At 35.9% G+C, this 16,582-nt stretch overlaps 1 protein-coding gene across 15 annotated transcripts in view; it reads left to right on the top strand.

Moving 5' to 3' along the window:
* The first annotated feature begins 2,420 nt into the window (after positions 1–2,420).
* Positions 2,421–16,582, top strand: part of CNTLN (centlein) — a 376,749-nt gene continuing 362,587 nt past the window's right edge. For 4 of the 15 annotated variants that reach the window (XR_013759640.1, XM_079113157.1, XM_079113155.1 and 1 more), the window contains exons 1-2: positions 2,424–2,868; positions 8,731–8,819. Coding sequence is in view for 11 of the 15 variants with exons in the window: in XM_079113157.1 (XP_078969283.1) it covers positions 2,509–2,868; positions 8,731–8,819 (449 nt within the window). In the remaining 4 variants the exon portion in view is untranslated. Of the gene's footprint in view, positions 2,869–8,730; positions 8,820–16,582 lie in introns of all 15 variants that reach the window. The other 11 variants (XR_013759641.1, XR_013759642.1, XM_079113158.1 and 8 more) reach the window with 6 other exon arrangements.

Here is a 16,582-nt window from a genome sequence, read left to right on the forward strand (position 1 = left end):
GTGAAATGATGCTCAGTGTCATTGGTCAAATAAAAATTACAAGGAGATACACTTAACATCCACTAGTTTATTGTTAAAACAAAGTTGGCAAAGATGCTAAGAAATCGGAACTCTAATACATTCCTGATGGGAATGTAAGATGCTGCAGTCATTGTAGAAAACTGGTGGTTTCTTAAAGTTATCCATAGCTTTACCATATACCCTAGCAATTCTATTCATAGGCTATATATTAAAAAAATCGAACAAAGTTGTTCACATAAAATCCAGTACAGAAATGTTCACAGCATCTTTTTTTACATTAGGCAAAAAGTGCAAACAACCCTAATGTCCATTAACTAATGAATGGATAAACAAATGTGGTATATCCATACAGTGGATTATTCAGCTATAAAAAATGAAGTACGGATACATGCTACAACATGGATACATTTTGAAAACATTAGGCTAACTAAAAGAAACCAGACACAAAAGCCCACATATTGTATCCTCCAATTTATATGAAATACCTAGAACAGGCAAAATAACGGAGACAGAAATGAGATTAGTGATTGCCTGGGGCTTATGGGAGGAGACAATGGGGAGTAACTAATGGGTAAGGGGTTTTGGTTTGGGTCATAAAAAATATTCTGGAACTGGATAGTGGTGATAGTTGCCTAACATAGTAAATGTATTAATGCCACTGAATTGTTTTTTGTTTGCAGCCCTTTGTCACATAAAAGGAAAATGAAAAAAATCACATCTACCTGCCTAGTCAAGATTCAGGATATCCTTTTTTGGGGATCTATAAGTTTATCTATATATCTCTATATACCTAAGTATCTTCTATTATGCACAATTATATATATATATCATCTATTATGTACAAATATATAGAGAGATTTTCAAAAGAATCTTTCTGTGATCAGGTGAAATGATGCTGTTTTGAGTGAATGACAAATTGCCTTTAAAATGTGCCTTCATATTGACTGGAAGCCAAACAAGTGAACCATGTAGTTAGAATTCCCAGTCTTAAGTCCAGTGAAATCTGACATGCTATCAGACCTAATGCTGTATTTCAGATGACAGGTAGGTGGTAAGGATATTAATCAAAGGCACAGGTTTTAGAGCTAAGTGGAATTAAGTGGATTCAAATTCTAGCTCTTCTAATACCAGAGGTGAAAATTCAGGCAAGTGAAAGTAACCTCTGAAATTAGTTTCTTCACTAGTAAAATGGGAGTAATAGTATCCAATTTAACATGACTTAAGAATTGAATGAATTCATACATGAAAAGTACTTAGCACTGCATTTGGTATGTTTAATGTTCAATAGGGTAGCTATTTCTAAGACTTACATATACTTTTTCTAATGCAATCTTTTTATAAATTTTGCAAGATATTCACCTTTAGTGGGAAGGAGCCTGCTAGTCTTACATGAACAGGATGCCAAGTGGCAGGGCGTCTTCTTGAACACCAACTTAATATTGGCATAAATGACTTTGAAATACAATGAAAGTAGTCACTTTGCTACTTAAAACTGTTCCTTAAAACCCCACCTCAGTTCTCCAAGGATCCTGGAACCTTTTCTGCAAAACTGTGATGCCAGCTCAATGTATATCTTCTTACTAAGCTTAATAGTAAGGAAGTGTTTTAAGGATAAAGAAAAGACATTATTACTTATTTTAAGTTTATAAAGAAATCAGTGAAGAAGGAAGAAAACAAAACAAAAAAGAAAAACAAGGGAATGACCGATAAAGTAAGTAGGTCTTATTTCTTTTACCATGTTCCAAATTACTCATTTCAGACTGGTCGGACCCAACCTGTCTGGCTGTGTGGGTCACGCTCATGATATCCAGCCAACGAATAAACAAACTGGTATACAGATTCAAAGGAAATCATGACTCTTGCAAACGAAAGACAAAGGGTGTACAAAGGATCATAATTCAAATGGGAAACCTGCTTGATAGTCCCAGCTCAGCACAAGGCTTTCCACTTCTCCTTGACATCAGTCAGCTGCATATCATATGGACCTAAGGCAGTTTTGCTAAGAAATGTGAAAAAACACTTAAGTCTAAAACCTCTTCCCTCATCCTCAAGGAGCTTATAACAGCGCTGGAGAGATTAGCCATGTTACTAACACTTCGGGGCGGTCAATGAAACATGACAAATGAGTTTGCAAAGACCTTGAAAGAGGAGAAATTCATAGTTAAGGATCATTTGGGGCTGGGGGCTTGTCAGAGAAGGCTTTAAAAGACGGGATGAGAGCGAGGACTTAAACGGACAGGAAATCCAGGCGTTCCTCGGGAAGAACTCAGGCTGGGCACTAACCGGACTAGCCCTCCGGACACGACGCATGCGCAGCCCCACGCTCGCGGGCCGCGGTAAGCGGGCCAAGACCCGTGAGCGCCGGACCCCGCGCGCCTAGGCGGGAAAAGACATGCGCATGCGCAGCTCGGCGCTCCGGGCTCGCCAGGATGGGAAAGGGGAGGTGGAGTTTCCAAGCGGGAACTTGACCCGTTAGCATCAGCGGTCATGGCGGCGCGCTCGCCGTCCTCACCGCTCCCTCCGCCCCCGGCGCGACCGATGGGCCCTCGGTCCCCACGCACTGGGCGGGGAGCTGAGGTCCATACGGTGCGCAGCGAAGCCTCGGGGCTTGCCGGCACAGTGCGGGAGGTCGTCGTGGACAAAAGTGACATACTCTGGCGGGGCGAAGAAGGGTCAGGGGCCCGGCGAGGGCCCGCGGAGGCTGCTCCGGCTCATGCTCCCCTCCTCAGCGAGCCCATGGGGTCCAGGCGGCTAGAGGGCATCTCGGTAGAGGAGGCGAAGGTGACCCAGACGCAGCTGCTGGAGGAAGAGTTGAGCAGCCTAAAGGAGGAGCTGGCTCTGTGTCAGGTATCTAGGACCTCCGCCGGCCTTTCCCTCCATAGCCGGGCAGGGGAGGCGCGCCCTTCGGCCCGGCCCTTGGGCTGCGTCGCTCGGCGGATCGGGAGCCTCCCCAGCCCCTCCCGCGACGCCGCCTCCAGGCTCCCAGTGCCAGCTCGGCCTGCGGCCTGGGGCTGGAGGGATCCGGGCTCCTGCTCCCCTGCAGTCACCCGCCAGGCAGGGCTCGCCTCGGCGCCGGGTTTGGTTTGGTCACTTGGATACCTCCAAAAGGCGCATTCGCACCCACTTCCGCCCTCCTCCCCGAAGTTCAAGTTCCCCCGGTGGTTGGTGTTTGTAGCGGTACCTGATCCCAGGAGTGGAGTGCAGCCTGCAAGTTGAAATGAACAGAAAAGCTTAAACACTTGTGTTAAAATAAAATTCGTCAATGAAGTAGCCTGTTTTAAATTTCCAAACCCATACTTGCTGTTATATTTACATGGTCAGACTTGTAAACACAGACTCATAATCTTGAAGTCTGGGGCTGGAAACTTTCACACAGAAAAGATGATGTTTGAGAGTATTAGCCAACTACAGTAATTCCATAGTTTCCATAGTCCCAAGAGTGAGAAATCTCATTTTCATCTGTTCTCGCCGGTGATAAGCATTTGCTAAATCAGTTGCACTAGCATTTCTTCTTATTTGTAGTGTTTGTGTGTACTAAGGATGAGCTTCACCAGCTTCAAGTATAGAGACTTAATTTTCCTTTAGTTTTGCCTGCTCATCACCATCCCCTCTCTGATTTTACCAGAACTTTTCCACAGGGTTAGATTAAATATTGGGAACTCACTCAACAATAGATCTTTAAGTTTCTGTCTTCGAGATAGATACCAATTAGAAACTGCTCAGCACCAAGGTAACTTTTGAACAGTTTCATCAGTTTAGATTAATAAAACAGTTCATGAAATTGATTCTCTTTTGTAGTTCGTTCTGTTGAATTTTTTTTTTTGCTGTTTTTATAGGCACTTGCTGAGTCAAAGCTGTAAATACAGGACACTCTTGTACAAATTAAATATATCTTTGATTAAACAAGTTGGGGAAGTATTATATGCCTATTCTTCACTGGTTAAGGGAGCAAAGGGATGAATAAAAGACACCAAAGAGCTTATACACACCCACACACACACCCACACACCCACACACCTCAACCTTGGGGAATTAAAAGAATGTGAGCTCATAATAAAGGTCTTTGTTAAAAGTCATAATCTAAGACAGTTTCCGCATGTTTTCTTTCCTTTCCCTATATCCTTCTATAATTAAGACCTTAGCTGGCTAAGGAAATTAGTTATTTACTTTTTATAATTAATTAAGGAAATCAGTGTTGAGTGTTGAAAACAGCCTGATGAATCCTTTCCCTAAACCCATTCATTATTAGATTCTTTTAAAATGTGGCTCCCAATATGTCATTGGCCTTTGTGACCTTGGACATATCTGGACTAGGAAGATGATTGCATTACTATAGGCAGAGGTAAGAATATAGAAATGGTCATAATTAGCTTAGAATGATGATCTTTTTGATTCTGTCGTATACTGTTAGATGATCATAAGCATTCTAGTGAATGAAATTTGCACTATCCCACACCATAAAGCTTCGGTCAAACCAGACTCCTAGTAAGATTAACTCCCAGTTTTTCTGTAAAAAAGCATTTCAGTGATTAAACTCACTTTTAGATCTTTTTATTCTTTCATTTGTCTATTCAGCTAGAAATCATAGCACCCAAGAAAGCGTAATATTAAAACTGCTAGAAAGTTCAACCTAAAGTTCATTTTATATCAATTTAGTAACCTATGTACACATTTAATTTTAGAATATTTATGATAAAGGTATGTCATGAACTCTGATATTTTCTATTTTAAAAGATAGTATTCAGATATAAATTAATTTCACATCACTATAATGGATCAAACATACTGTTTGGGAAAAAGAACCCTGTTTGATGAATAAATACATAGTAGCTTCAGTTATGTTAGTTCCTTCCTTGCACACATTTAATTTAGGGGAATCAATTTACATGTGATTGGTGAAAAAAGTTTGATTCCATGTATCATTTCCCTCCATTGGAATGCCTTGGAGTAGAAAATAAGTGTTTCTCTTAATGTGAGCATCCTATCTCACTCTTGGTGATTTTATTAAACTTTTTGTTTCCATGTGGCTGCCACATTAGCAAGCAAACTATTCGTAATGCTGAGCTGAAGAAAAGGTGATTGATTTCAATGTGAAAAGCTGTCTGTTTTGCACTTACTGAGGATTGTTGATTAGCTTCCAAATATAGCTTTTGTCCAGGGAATTTTTCAATGGTGTTCCAAAGGGTGATTCTAAGTCCATGATATTTATGCCTTTTTTCATGGATTTAGAGCCTAGCACTATTATAGTCTTAATTTCGATTATATCTTTCAAGAATGTGTTATGACAAAAGAAGCCATAGGTATGAGTATATATGTGTTTATCACAATTTGTAGAATACCAGGTAAGAAAAAGTAATGTTATATAGTGTTCATAAAGTGTATTTTCTGTTTTGGTAGCAACTAAAATATTTACTAAACCCATAGACCAATTTCAGGTAAAACATTATTAAGGCATTTAAATAAAATATATATTCATTACCAAATTTAATGGTGAAACTATCTTTGGAAGCACATGATGTTGGAGGTAAGAGTGTATGATCAGAGAACTAACTCCCTTATTTTATGTTGGAAACTGTATTGAAGCCTTGTCAAGTCATTCAAAAAGAAAAAAGTAAATTTAAGTATGTATTGTATAATTAGATTCCCCCCATTGTTAGTAGCTGAATTCTAATGGGTGAACTTTTTGTGAGGTTATTTTTCATAATGATAATTTTTCATAATGAGTGGCTACTTTGTGTCATACTTGCAAATACACTCCTTCCATTATTTCCTTGAATTTTGATGAGCAAATTATTTGTTTAAATATAGGAAATAATTTTTAGATGTTTGGTGAATTCATTTGTCCATTATAGGCAAAACTGAAGGTCTATTATGTTTCCAAAATGAATCCATATGTTGGGAGAGTAGGTACCCACTCAAAAGGAGCAGATTTGGTGTCTGTGTTTATGTAGGTGGTGTCTGTTTCCATAGAAGCTGATAAGTAAAAGACAAACCTTCAGGAAATTTAGACTCAAGTTACCTAGCATTTAGTCAACTGTTTCATAAGCTGTTTAATAAATTTTGTGAGAAGGATTAGGGATTTTTATTTTAAGTATTTGTTTGGAAGTTCTGTATGAGAACAAGTAATTTTATGATGAGTAATTTTAAAAGGTTTTTATTTTAAAAAATTTTAAAAAGAATATCTTTAAGTGCCTGAAATAGGGAGAGTACAAAGAGAATATGATTGGCAATAATTTACTTGTTTTAATATTTGGAACAGTTTGGACACTAGTTCTGTGGGATTTTTGAAGTGGTTAATTTTTTCTATATGAAAAGAATCTTTTTCAATAATTGGAGGAATAATCTACATTAAATTTAATAGGACATTTAAATAATTAAAACACAAAATTCTTAATAGTTGACCACTGCAATCCATTTTTAGCATTTTTTATTTCAGTGCTGGAAATTGATCCCAGGGCCTTGTTCGTCCTAGGCAAGCACTCTACTGAGTATACCCCTAACCCTTCATTTGTAGCATTTTATTACTCATCAAAAGATTTACTTTGCTTTTCAAATTACCAGACAATGGTTATAGTTAATAACAATGTATTAGATGCTTGAAAATTGGTTAAGAGAATAGATTTTTATCTTTCTTACCATGAAAAAGCTTACACAATTATTTTGATTTAGCTATTTCACAACATATATGAAAATATATACTGTAAATATATGTCATTTTGTCAATTAAGAAACTGAATTTCCCAATCCCCCTCTCCCACAAATTCTAGAAGATCGAGTAAATATATTTTTAATCTAGGAGTAGAAAAGACATTTCTAACTAGTACCTAAAATCCACAAGCCATCAGGAAAAAGATGTATAAATTCGAGTATATAAGACTAATAACTACTTTTTTTTTCAAGAAAAATCCCCACTGAAAGTAAGTTAAATAAGGAACAACAGGCTGGGAAAAAGTATTTCTAACTCACTTGGCAGGCATAAACCTAATTTTATAATTTCCTGTAAGTTTCAATAGCACCTCTATTTTGTTGGCAGAACTTAGTCACATAGCCATAAGACAAGAAAGGCCAGTGTGATAGTTGGCCAACAAAGAACCAAAGTGGTTTCTGTAACTTAAAAGGAGAAAATAGATGATGGAGACAGATACTAATTCAGGTATATGCCACACAAACAAACAAATACAGGATTATTAAATGTGCCATAAAAAAAAAAAAAAGGAAGACAAAGGGTGTAAGGGATTGCAGACACATGTTAGTCTTATTGTAAATATAGTAGTCAAGAGACTTCTTTTAAAGCAGTGATATTTAAGACTTGAATGAAGTGAAGAAGTAATCTATATAAAAATCTGGTAAGTAGTTCATTATGTACAAAGACCTTAGTGCAAGTAGAGTAAAAGTCAGTGTGAACAAAGGGGAGACTGATAGATTGATAGAAGAGGTATGTATGAGGATGATGTGGGGTTTTTAGCTTTGGTGAAGAATTTGAATTATCTTTCTAATCTAATGGGAACCAGTTGGAGAATTTTGAATTGTAAGGTTAGGAGCCATAGTTGAGAGCTAAGCAAGAAATGATGTTGATTTGGACAAGGGAGATTGTAGTGGAAGTGGTGAGAGTGGTTGTAATTGGGGTGTAGTTTACAGATAATGTTACTTACTGAGATGGTTTGAATATGAAGTATGAGCAATAGAGCAACCAAGATTGACTTCTGCATTTTAGGTTTTTGAATTAATGAGTAGACAATGATGCCATTTTCTGAGATGCAGAGGGCAGATTTGTAAGAGGGTAAAAAATCAAGAATGTTGTTTGGACAAGTTTAAGATGCCTATCGGCATTCAAGTGGAATAATCAGGCAGCCAGTTGGAGTTACAAGTGTGGACATTAAGAGTAGAGGAAATAGTTAAGAGACAGAAAGATGGAAGTCTCAGTGAAGAGTTTGGGTGTAAAACCATGAGACTGACGTGAGGTCCACATGGGCAATGGCTTTCAACAGATTCAGAAAATATTGATGTTTGAATCTTACCTGAGATCAATTAATCAGAATTTGTAGATTGTCACTATTTTTTAAAAGGTCCTCAAGATTGATTTCTGTCAGCTAGAGTTAATAACAACTGACTTGTGCAATAAGGATTGAAACTTTCAATTGTTCATTTGATTTGACAGTATAGAGGACCTTGAAAAATAATTTTATCATGTGGGGAGGGAACTCTTTTAGAAGACATTGTAGAGTGAAAAGGAGGTGAGGTAGAAGAGACAGTGTTTAAAGAGTCTTGTTGATAAGGGGAGCTGAAAAATGGTGCAGCAGTTGCAGGGCAATTTTAGAGTAAATCTGCCTTGATAGTCAGCATTTCAGCATTTCCATCCCATTGTTACCAATGTAAGGACTCCTATAAGCTTTCCTGCCATTCTTTTTTTTTTTTTTTGAGGGGGTGGGGAGGGGTACCAGGGATTGAACTCAGGGGAACTCAACCACTGAGCCACATCCCCAGCCCAATTTTTGTATTTTATTTAGAGACAGGGTCTCACTGAGTTGCTTAGTGCCTCAGCCTCCTGAGCCACTGGGATTATAGACATGTGCCACTGTGCCTGGCTCCTGCCATTCTTTTAAATAATTTGTTGATATAGAACTAGGGATCAAGGAATATGTTTTTTATTTTTGAATTTAAAATAGCTATACAAAGCAATGCACTTAAAATATCCTTTATTTCTTTAAGGCTGATAAAGAATTTGTGTGGTCGTTATGGAAACGTCTCCAGGTAACAAACCCAGATCTCACACAAGCTGTCAGTTTGGTCGTGGAAAGGTGAGTTCCCAAATTTAATTTTTTGTGAATATTTGGTTTGTTGAACTTGTTTGTTAGCTACCTTTTTGTTGCTGTGACAAATACCTGAGAAAAACAACTTACATATACTATGTGAGTATGAATATGTGTGTGTATGCATTTGTGTTGAGCTATTGTAGCACAGTTGTCAAAATTGGAGAAGTTCCTGTTATTTGACTTCTTACTCCATAGACTGTTCCTGTGAACTTCCTAGACCTGACTCAGTTTTCCCCTAAGATAATTGCAGTATGTATTTGAAAGCCTGGAGTGACCTTGCCAGAATAGAGTAAGTACTCTGGAATAGGTTGAGAGATTTTACTTATACTTGTATTACTCTGTAGGGGATGCCCAGTCATTTAACTATAGATTATTGGGCCTCTCCTTGGTCATTAGAAACACTGGAGTGATGCTGGGTAATACTTATCAAACATTTGGTATACAGTAGTCCCATGACACTTAGAATAGCACTTAAAACACTTGCTTTCCTATTAAGTGGATTTCATTATATTTTCTAAATGAGAAGCTAAACATATGGATGCCTTTCCCTTTTTTCTTCAGTGAAATCATGATCATAAAATCTGAACATCATTTTTGATAATAATTTTACTTGTATTTACCTTTGGAGTCTCTGGTCCTGGGATCATCCCAATATTGACTAGAATTTGACTTGTTAAAAATCTGTGATACACGCTTAACTATGTCTAATTTTAGTATCCTTGAGTGTTGTGTACCCTTAAAATAGTGTAATCAGTTTATCCTCATGTTGCTGTTGCTAATTTATCAATCAACTTTCTCCTTTTGATGATCAGGATTAAGTCTTGTTAAAACCCCCTTGTTACTTCTTCAATTATCTTGGGATGATTTGTGATCTCTGTCTCCCTTTATTTTTTTATTTGAAGCAGGCTAAGCTTTCTAGAGACGTCTTGGAACTTCAGTTGTTATTTCTGTGATTCTTCTTCCTCCTCTCCTTTTATTTGTGAATTTATTTCAACTTTTAAAAAATGGACCATAATTTGTACTTTCTACTTGGTTGAACAGAAGCAAATTTAAAATATCATTAGGCCATTTTCTTCATATAATTTCCTTGTAATATTTGTAATATATACTTATATGTTTTTATAAAAGCGTATGTGTAAAAATTGTATTTTATAAAAAAATGCATATATTAAAGGAAGGTACTCAAAAGACTTTCTGTGATAACATGTATATTGAAATTTTTGGAGATTACTGTTTTTTAGCTATAATTTTCAAAATTCATTATACACAAGCTATACTTGGACAATTTAGCAAAATGTAGCTTTGTCAGAATTTCTCAATCTACTGAATCTCTAGCGGTGGATGTAGCTCAGTGGAAGAATGCTTACCTAGCATGTGTGAGGCACTGGGTTCAAGACCCAGCACTACATTTACATACACAAAAAAAGCTTTCCAGATAATTTTGAAGTTGTAGTTTTATAGATCACATTATGAAATATAGTGAATTTTGAGTTGACTTTTGAAATTGGAAACCTACAGTTGCATCTATAATATGACTATGTAAATATGTAGTGTGTTTGAATCCATTGAGAAATGAAAATTGTGTGGCATGCAACCTGTATATTTCAAAAAAGAATATTCTAAATATCAAAATCAAGTAGATTATGGAAAGAACCTATTACCTGACCCAAATTAATTAATCACCATAATTACCCAAGTAATGCTCCAGTTAGGCCTGATGATATTTAAGCCTTGGTTTCCCTAGGTAATATTATTCTATTTCTAATTTACCTTCTTTGTACTTTCTTTTATAGAGCCTCTCTATATTCTTTGTAAAACCTTTGTATAATGAGCTAAGGATATTTTTCCTTGGGCTTTTTGCCTTAAGATGTGGATTTGGACCAGTTGCTTTCTAAACCTACTCACAGCTGTCATCTTAGGTTTTCTTTTCATTATACTCATGAGCTTACTCTGCAGTTTCTAGTATCTTATATCTTCCTTTTCCTTTAGGTTGGATTATTTTTTCAAGTGTTTTTCCCTCATAAAGAATGCACTGTTGGTATATTTTCTGACTTCTTGTATGTCACAAAATGTTCTTTTGCCTTTATGTTTCCTTGATACTTCAACTGAATATAAAATTTTATGTTCATATAGTTTCCCTTGGATTTTTGAATGTGTAGCTCTGTTATCTTATTTTAGTATAGAGTTGTGCCACTGTTAGAAATACCAAGATTCCACAAGAAATCAGACATGTGCTTGATAGTGAGTGGGCAAAGCAAACTTTTACTCTTGCCAGAAGGGTATATTGCTGGAATCTGGCTGGCAAGTGTGACTGGGCAGGCAATCTGTTTGCTTATATCCCTAACCTAACAGCACTGCCTTTCAATCTGATTAGAGAACTTCAGGATTATATTCTATACAATTGACTAATTTCAAAATTGGGGTGAGCAAAGGGAAGGGCTATAATTAAAATGGCTACAATTTGTATCCAATTAAGGCTGTATTCTGAAAATGGGCCACTAGACTTTCTATTTCTCACAAATTTTTTCTTCTTCTTTTGTATACCTTTGGCTTCATTTTCATTATACCCTTTGGTATTTCTATCCATCATAGATATATTAACTTTCTGAGGTGGAAATTGCCCATGATAATGAATTTTCCCTTTCTTAGCAGTTCAAGTCTCTATCCTGGTGATTAGGAGCACTTGGTAAGGTCCTTTCCAGCTCAGTTAAATCTTGTCTCCTTTCTAGATCTTCATTAAAAATCAAGTCAACAGGTTGGAAGTGATGAAGTGTAAACTCTAGAAGGGAAGTATGAGCAGTAGTTCATAATAATCATATAATAGTAACAGCAAAAAGCTACAGATAGGTCTCAAATTAACTCAGAACAAACTTGAGACTCTGCCAAAGCTTTCGTGATATTTTTCAAGCACTTCTGTATAAAAACCCTGTCTTTATAATTTCCAGTTTTACTTACTTTTGGGAAGGACTGACACAAATTTGCATCTCTAATTACATTAAAGAACCATTGTCTTTTCTTTTAAATGCCCGTGTATGGCTGTGCTTTGGTTATACTCTCCTGCAGATATTTAAGACCAAGTTGGTCAAAATTGACCTTGTCTTTATCTACTCTTAGGGTTAGCTGATTCCTCAGAGATCACTCTTAGCAACATGTGAGAAGCCTCTTGACTCTTCTATCAGTGGTGACATCTGCTAGGATGGGTCAGGATCTTGCACACCAAATGCAGCTTCCCTTAGAAGCACCAGAGCATTTCCTTCTCCATTAACCCTTTGTTGCAGAATGTGCACTGGTTGTCTTTCTGTAGGGTCCCCTCGGAGCCCCTGATCAGGAGGTCAGTTGTAGAGCCCTTAGAGGGGTCCTATCATTCCCTGGATTCTGACTGACCTTACAGGCAAGGGCCAAAATACTGGATACTTTTTCCTTGGACCTTTTACTTTCTTGCCTTTCATTTCTAAGTTTTGGTTTTAAACATCTAGCAGGTCAATTTCATCAGTAACTTTATTTTTTAAATTAATTTTTTAATTTGTTCTAATTAGTTACACATGACAGTAGAATGCATTTATGCATTTTGATAAATGCATCAATGGAATATAATTTCTTATTCTTTTGGTTGTACATGTTGTAGGATCACATCAGTCATGCAGTCATATATGTACATGAGATAATAATGTCTGTTACACTCTCCTGTCCTTCCTACCTCCATACCCTTTCCCCTCCCTTCACTCCCCTCTACCTAATCTAAAGTAACTCTCTTCTTCCCCATCTCTTTATTGTGAATTAGCATTTGCATATCAGAGAAAACATTTGGCCTTTGGTTTTTTGGATTTGGCTTATTTTGCTTAGCATGATATTCTCCAGCTCCATCCAATTACTAGCAAATGCCATAATTTCATTCTTCTTTAAAGCTGGGTAATATTCCATTTTATATATATATATATATATATATATATATATATATTTATTCTTTATCCATTCATCTGTTTAAGTACACCTATGTTGGTTCCACAGTTTATCTATTGTGAATTGAGCTGCTATAAATATTGATGTGACTGCATCACTGTAGTATGCTGATTTTAAGTCCTTGTGGTATAAACCAAGGAATGGGATAGCTGGATCAAATGGTGGTTCCATTGCAAGTTATTTGAGGAAACTCCATACTGCTTTCCATAATGGTTGCACTAATTTGCATTCCCACCAGCAATGTATGAGTGTACCTTTTCCCCCACACCCTCACAACATTTATTGTTGCTTGTATTCTTGATAATTGACATTCTGGAGTGTGATGAAATCTTAGAGTAGTTTTGATTTGCATTTCTCTAATTGCTAGAGATACTGAACATTTTTTCATATATTTGTTGATTGATTGTATTTCTTCTTCTGTGAAGTATCTGTTCAGTTCCTTAGCCCATTTTTTATTGGGTTATTTGTTTTTTGGTGTGTTAAGTTTTTTGAGTTTTTTTTATATATCTTGGAGATTATTGCTCTATTTGATGTGTGTGTGGTAAAGATTTTCTCCCATTTTGTAGGCTCTCTCTTCACATTATTGATTCTTTTGCTGAGAAGAAGCTTTTTAGTTTGAATCCATCCCATTTATTGATCTTGAATTTTACTTCTTGTGTTTTAGGAGTCTTGTTAAGGAAGTCAGATGCTAGATGGACATGGTGAAGGTTTGGGCCTACTTTTTCTTTTAATAGGTGCAGGGTCTCTGTTCTAATGCCTAAATCTTTGATCTACAAGGAGATGAGTTTTGTGCAGGGTGAAAGATAAAGGTTTAACTTCATTTTGTTACATGTGGCTTTCCATTTCCAGTACCATTTGTCCAATAGGCTATCTTTTCTCCAGTGAGTGTTTTTGGTGCCTTTGTCTAATATGAGGTAACTTCAGTTATATGAGTTTGTCTCTGTGTCTTCTGTTCTGTACCATTAGTCTATGTTTCTATTCTGGTGCCAATACCATGTTGTTTATATTACTGTAGCTCTGTAGTAGAGTTTGAGGTCTGGTGTCGTGATGCCTTTTGTTTCAGTTTTCTTGCTAAGGATTGGTTTGGCTATTCTGGGTCTCTTATTTCTCCAAATGAATTTCATGATGGCTTTTTCTAGTTCTCTGGAGAATGAAATTGGGATTTTAATAGGAATTACATTAAATTTGTATAGTGCTTTTGGTAGTATGACCATTTGGACAGTATTAATTCTGCCTATCCAGGAGCATAGGAGGTCTTTCTATCTTCTGAGGTCTTCTTCAGTTTATTTCGTTAGTGTCCTATAGTTTTCATTGTAGATTTTTGATTAGATTGATTCCCAAATAATTTTTTTGAGGCTATTTTACATGGGTAGTTTTCCTAATATCTTTTTCAGTGGATTCATGTGTTCATAGGAACACATTTGATTTATAGGTATTAATTTTATATCCTGCTACTCTGCTGAATTCATTTATTAATTCTAGAAGTTTTCTGATGGAATTTTTTGGATCTTCTAAATATAGAATCGTGTCATTTGCAAATAGTGATAATTTGAGTTCTTTTCCTTTTTGTATTCCTTTAATTCTTTTCTCCTAATTGCTCTAGCTAGAGTTTCAAGGATGATGTGGTGAAAGAGGGCATCTTTGTCTTGTTCTAGTTCTTAGAGGGAATACTTTCAATTTTTCTCCATGTAAAATGATATTGGCCTTGGGTTTAGCATATATGCTTTTATGATGTTGAGGTATGTTCTTACTATTTCTAGTTTCTCTAGTGTTTTGAACATGAAGGGGTGCAGGTGCTGTATTTTATCAAATGCTTTTTCTGCATCTATTGAGATGATGAGATGATCATATGATTCTTGGTTTTAAGTCTATTGATATGACGAATTATGTTTTTTGATTTCTGTATGTTGAACCAACCCTACATCCCTGGGATGAATCTCACCTGATTTGTGGCGCACTATCCATTTGATATGTTTTTGTATGCGATTTGCCAGAATTTTATTGAGAATTTTTGCATCTATGTTCATCAGGGATATTGGTGTGAAGTTTTCTTTCCTTGACCTGACTTTGTCTGGTTTTGGTATTGGGGTGATATTAACCTCATAGAATGAATTTGGATGGGTTCCTTCCTTTTCTATTTCATGGAATAATTTGAGGAGTATTGATGTTAATTTGTCTTTGAAGGTCTTGTAGAACTTGGCTGAGCATCCATCCGATCCTGGGCTTTTCTTAATTCATAGGGTTTTGACGGCGTTTTCTGTTTCATTACTTGAAATTGTTCTATTTAAACCATGTATGACCTCCTGATTCAGTTTATGTAGGTGACATGTCTCTTAAAATATTTCCTTGTCTTCTATATTTTCTATTTTACTGAAATATAAATTTTCAAAATAGTTTCTAATTATCTTCCGTATTTCAGTTGTGTCCATTTGATATTTCCTTTTTTATCATGTATTTTAGTAATTTGGGTTTTCTCTTTTTTTTCCTCTTTGTTAGTGTGACTAGGGGTTTATCAATTTTATTGTTTTTTTTTTTTTCCAAAGAACCAACCTTTTGTTTTGTCAATTTTTAAAATTGTTTGTTTTGTTTCAATTTCATTGATTTCAGCTCTAATTTTAATTATTCCTTGTCTTCTACTGGTTTTGGTGTTGATTTGTTCTGCTTTTTTCTAGGACTTTGAGATGTAATGTTAGGTCATTTATTTGTTGACCTTTTTATTCTTTTAATAAATGAACTCAATGAATAAACTTTCCTCTTAGTACTGCCTTCGGAGTGTCCCAGAGATTTTGGTATGTTGTATTGGTATTCTCATTTACCTCTAAAGTTTTTTTTTATTTCATTAGTTGATTTCTTCTACTATCCATTCGTCATTCAATAATGTATTATTTAGTCTCCCTGTGTTAGAGCAGCTTCTATTTTTTATTTTGTCATTGATTTGTATTTTCAGTTCATTATGATCTGACAGAATGCAGGGTATTATCTCCATTTTTTTATATTTACTAAGAGTTGCTTTGTGGCATAAGATATGGTCTGTTTTAGAGAAGGATCCAGGTGCTGTGGAGAAAAAAGTGTATTCCCTTCATATGTGTCTGTTAAGTCTAAATTATTGATTGTATTATTTAGTTCTATAATTTTTTTATTTAGTCTTTGTTTGGAAGATCTGTCCAATAGTGAGAGATGTATGTTAAAGTCATCCAGTATTACTGTGTTGTCGTCTACTTGATTCTTGAAATTTAGAAGGGTTTGTTTGATGTATATAGATACTCCATTGTTTGGGGCATAAATATTTACAATTGTTATGTTTTGCTGATGTATAATTCCCTCCAGTAGTATGAAGTGTCTGTCTTTGTCCCTTCTGTCTAACTTTGACTTGAAGTCTGCTTTATCTTATATGAGAATGGAAACCCCTGCTTGTTTATGTAGTCCATATGAGTGATGTTTTTATCCCATTGTTTCACCTTCAGTCTCTGGAAGTCTTTGCCTATGAGGTTAGTTTCTTGGAGAGAGCATATTGTTAGGTCTTGTTTTTTAATCCAGTTTGACAGTCTGTGTCTTTTGATTGGTGAGTTTAAGCTGTTAACATTCAAGGTTATTATTGAGATATGGTTTGTATTACTGGTTTTTAATTTGGTTAAGTTTTTCCTTTGATTGACTATTCCTTTCCTGTAGTTCCTTCCTTTGCTAATGTTCACTTTTTTTTTCCCACTCACTTCATCCTCATGGAATATTTTGTTGAGAATATTCTGTAGTGCAGACTTTCTAATTGTGAATTCTTTTAACTTTTGTTT

Source organism: Sciurus vulgaris (assembly GCF_902686455.1).
Source record: "Sciurus vulgaris genome assembly, chromosome: 15".
Classification (NCBI taxonomy): Eukaryota; Metazoa; Chordata; class Mammalia; order Rodentia; family Sciuridae; genus Sciurus; species Sciurus vulgaris.